The 4658-nt window shown below is 37.5% G+C and overlaps 1 protein-coding gene across 1 annotated transcript; it reads left to right on the top strand.

Moving 5' to 3' along the window:
- The first annotated feature begins 744 nt into the window (after positions 1-744).
- On the top strand, positions 745-4040 carry CYP87A2 (cytochrome P450, family 87, subfamily A, polypeptide 2). Its single transcript, XM_089794837.1, has 9 exons — positions 745-991; positions 1697-2018; positions 2300-2446; positions 2522-2773; positions 2908-2997; positions 3204-3282; positions 3370-3476; positions 3572-3705; positions 3825-4040. The coding sequence occupies exons 1-9, from the start codon at positions 765-767 to the stop codon at positions 3931-3933; spliced, it is 1467 nt and encodes a 488-aa protein (XP_089650963.1). The 5' UTR covers positions 745-764; the 3' UTR covers positions 3934-4040.
- Positions 4041-4658: the final 618 nt, after the last annotated feature.

The raw sequence follows: 4658 nt of genomic DNA, 5'->3' as shown, positions 1-4658 counted from the left end.
ATTTGTCAAAAATTGAACTTCACTCTATTCGCACCTACATCCAGTGGCTATATATACATACCCATACAATAGCTTGTCTCAAAAATATCATTTAATTCCAAATATATATTATTCAAAAGACATCAATCTCCATGAAAGGCCACAGATCATATAACTGTCTGACAAAGATCATCAAATGTTGAAAGTTTGAAACACATGCTGCATTTTTCAACCGACTTCAAAAATATTCCGAATGAATGAGAGGCAGGGTAATTATTTGGAGGTTTGCCCTCGCCCCTAGATTCCATTAATAGAGATGAAGATGACACTATGCTGTTTTCAATAAGATAAGTACCGAATCTGTACTCATACCACTGTTTTCTTGTTTCCTTGTTTCTTTAGAGCGTTGCATGCATGTTGTTAATGTCATAAGAAGAGGAGAGGTTAGAGCTTTGGCCCATAGACATTGTGCAAACAAATATTAAAAGGAGCATTGCCAGCCAGCCAGCCAACCAATAACAATCTGGTGGACATGGAAGAATCTCGGGTAATGCGTCGTGGTGCAGTTTGCTTTAAAAATTCAAAGATGCTCTCCCGTCTTACTAAACAAAAGGAAGAGCTTGTCCTCTATTCCTCGTTCAGAACCCCATTCCCATCTTTTTATTCCCTCCAAAAACACTTGTTTTTCCATTATCACGCCCCCATGCCCACTACCTACTTATACCCCTCTTCACTCTACTTGTAACTCGTGACAGACATGTGAAGAAGAAACAATTGGGTGGAGAATGTTAACACTGTGGGAGAGTGTGTGGGTGTCTCTGGTTTTAGGTATGGTTATTGTAGCCTACATTGCTTGGGTGAAGTGGAAGTTGAACAAGGGAGAAAAGGGTTCTTCCACATATCCTCTTCCACCAGGGAGCATGGGGTATCCTATTGTGGGGGAGACTTTTCACTTCTTTGCGCCCAACAACTCCTTTTCTGTGCCTCCCTTCATCCATGAAAGGAAGCAGAGGTAGGCACCTCTCACCTCTTGCTCCTTTGCTTTGCTTTTTCTCTTCTTCTCTTCATTAGGATTCTGGTCAAGATTTATGATATCAAACAATATGAAAAAGAATGTGTCAAGAATGTGATTCTTGATCTTTTGGACTGTTAAGTTCCATAGATGTCATTCCATTACAGAGTAGTCCTGTGTGGAACATATATAGGTCTGTATTCAAGACAAGTAGAGTACCTTTTGTTTACTATGATCAATTAGGATTCTGGTTAAGATTCATAATAGAAGAACCAATACTGAAAAGGAATTTGAAAATTATCATAAATGTAATTCTTGATTCTTTTTATTCGATCACTGATTAGCCATATGGGTTTGCCTTTGAGACAATATAATGCTTTTTTACTTACTATGATCAAATAGGATACTGGTCAAGATGATATTGATATAAACATGGAAAACTTCTTCTAAGATTGTGAATGTTCTTCGATTATTTGGTTTAGTGAATGTGATTAAAATTCTTTTATTTGATCATTGATTCGTTACATACGTGGAGCAGATATGGGTTCTCTGCTCAAGACAATATAGTGTTTTTGCTTACTATGATCAATTAGAACGCTGATCGAGATGATACTTCAAAAATATATTTAAGAATATGATTCTTGATTTCTTAGACTGTTTGACCTAGGTGAATGTGATTGATTTGAGTAGTGATGGGTGTGACAGATATGGGTGTGTGTTCAAGACAAGCATAGTGGGAAGAACAGTGGTGGTGTGCACAGAGGCTGAAGATGTCAACTTTATATTTCAGCAGGAAGGGAGGTTGTTCAGGAGTTGGTACCCAGAGAGCTTCACACAAGTGTTTGGGAAACAGAACGTGGGGTCATTGCATGGCTACATGTACAAATTCCTTCGCAACATGGTCCTCACCCTTTTTGGCCCTGAGCCCCTCAAACACAATCTTCTCCCTCAGATTCACCAAAACATTCTCTCCAAAACAGCACTCTGGAACCACACTCTTCTCGACATCAAAGAAGAATCTGCCTCTGTAACATACTTTCTTTCTTTCCTTTTCTTTTCTTTTCTTCTCAATTCTTTTTTGGATGGAGGCTTAATTCTTAAACTAAAATCCTTTTTTTCCTTGTCATTTCTTTTTCAGATGGTTTATACATCACATAATGAAGTTTAATTCTTAGACTAAAAGTGTTAAATAGCTAAAATTAACTTACTTTTTCTAAACTACTCTTCTTAGACTAAAAGTGTTAAATAGCTAAAATTAACTTACTTTTTCTAAACTACTCTTTTTTCATCTTGTTTTGCCTTTTGTAGATCATTTTCGAATTCACTGCCAAGAAGCTGATCAGTTATGATCCTTCAACAGACGGGGGACTGAGAAAGAACTTTAATGCATTCATTCATGGCTTGATATCATTTCCACTCGACATACCGGGAACTGCTTATCATCAGTGCTTAAAGGTTAGTTGCTCTCGTTTTTCCTTGCATTTTCCATTGCCAATGAATAGAGCATTGCTTAAGTAACATAGCCAACAGGGGCGCAGGAGGGCGATGGATAAGTTAAAGAAAATGCTTGCCAAGAGAAGAGAAAACCCGGATCTTGGAAATGCTGATTTCTTCGACTACGTGATTAAGGAGCTCAACAAGAAGGGGACGCTCTTAACTGAAGACATTGCCTTGGATTTGATTTTCGTTCTTCTGTTTGCCAGCTTTGAGACTACCTCCCTTGCTCTCACTCTAGCCCTTAAACTTTTCACAGAAAACCCAAAAGTATTGAAGGAGCTGCAGGTACAGAAGCAACTCAATGTTCTCCTTCAAATCAAATCAATTGATGCTTAGAATGTGTCGTTTAAATCAAACCAAACAAATCAAAAAGTGTTGTTTCAACTTTGAACTTAAATGATAGAAATTCTTTAATGCAGGAAGAACATGATGCGATTATAGGAGAGAAGGAAGACAAAGAATCCGCACTAACTTGGACAGAATACAAGTCCATGCAATTCACCTCCAATGTATGTCAATACCATCGATCAAAACTTAAGACTGAATTGTTTAAACGTGTCCACAATGCTATTCTAAACCTGAGGTTTTAGAGTATGTCGTTTGAACTTGTGCGCAATGCTATTCTAAACCTTGGGGTTTTGCAAAGAAGCTTTTTCTCAACGAAACCTTACTTGCCTTGTTAACTTGTACGACCATGTTTGTCTAACATATATAGGTGATAAACGAGACAATAAGACTGGCTAACATTGTCCCGGGGATGTTCAGACAAGCAATGAAGGATGTTCAGATTAGAGGTATGCCCACATGCACATATACATTTATTTGTATATATATGTGGGAAATATGGAAATTTGACGCGTTTCGTGATGTGGGTATTGCAGGATATAGTATTCCTGCAGGATGGACGGTAATGGCGTGCCCCACAGCAATGCACTTAGACCCTCTTGTCTTTCCTGATCCCCTCTCTTTCAATCCATGGAGATGGCAGGTGAGTAGATCACACTTCACACTTCACTAATTCATTGCATTAAAACCAAATTTGTATTTCCAGCATTATAACATGCCAAACTACTCTCTCCACAGGATGCAGACGATTCACACTCAACAATTGCCAAACACTACGCACCATTTGGAGGAGGAATGAGGTTTTGTGTTGGGACGGACTTCACCAAGCTCTACTTATCTGTGTTTCTCCATTGCCTTGTTACTCGATATACGTGAGCCCAGTTAACCAATGTGTTTATTAGTCTCATGGATGTTTAAAGTGCTTCTTCTTCTGCGAGTTTCATGTCGTATGCTGCCCTTTACTAAGTATTTATTGATTCAATCTGTGCAGGTGGAAGGCTGTGAAGGGAGGAGAGATTTTGAGAACACCGGGCCTCTCCTTCCCCAATGGATATCACATTCGATTCCACTCAAAATCAGGCCATCCAAATCACTCTTAGGCAACACTTATAGCCATCAGAGGGCGCACATTCCATACATGAAATTTGCCAGAGACCCTCCATGGATTTCTTCTTGTAAATAAGCATGAGGATTGCAAAGCTTTGCTCAAGCCCACAAAAAGACTTGTGGAATCCAAATCATGATATTTAGCTGATCAATAATTTGAGAGAAATAACGATTACCAATGAAGTACGCGTTGTACGAAATGCTGGATATCTAAAGTTATGTAGATATTTTATTCCACCTTAGATCTAGGCGTTTGTATGTCTGGAATTTGTTTTCAGTTGTATACTCCTAATTTTGAGCGGAATGATTTGATATATGAAATCTATGTACAAATGGCATAGTTTTAATTAAAGTTGACGTTTCTCTTTTGTTTTAAAGAATAGAAGTTTTTATGGTGATATCATAAATGGGGAATCTTATTTTTATTTAAATATTCAATAGTAGGAGTCTAAAAGAGTTTGAATTTTGATGGCAAGAACAACAATATCACAACTTAATAACTATTACATCATGTCAATATATAAGTAAGCTTGTTGTTATTGTCACCTACCTACTTATGTATTATTTTGTGTACTTACATTTAAACATCTTCACAAATTTTCAAGTATTCACCTTATTCATTTGTTTACCACTTTTATGTGCACACGTAAACCTATTGTATGGTATTCTATGTTAATCTTGTTTTAAACAAGAGGCTACTTCACAATTCCATGGTTAT

This window comes from Cupressus sempervirens, chromosome 7 (assembly GCF_028749045.1).
Source record: "Cupressus sempervirens isolate cs-2001-9-10 chromosome 7, ASM2874904v1, whole genome shotgun sequence".
In the NCBI taxonomy this organism is placed as follows: domain Eukaryota; kingdom Viridiplantae; phylum Streptophyta; class Pinopsida; order Cupressales; family Cupressaceae; genus Cupressus; species Cupressus sempervirens.
The sequence above is the reverse complement of the archived record's forward strand: the minus strand, read 5'-3'. Positions and strand labels throughout refer to the sequence as shown.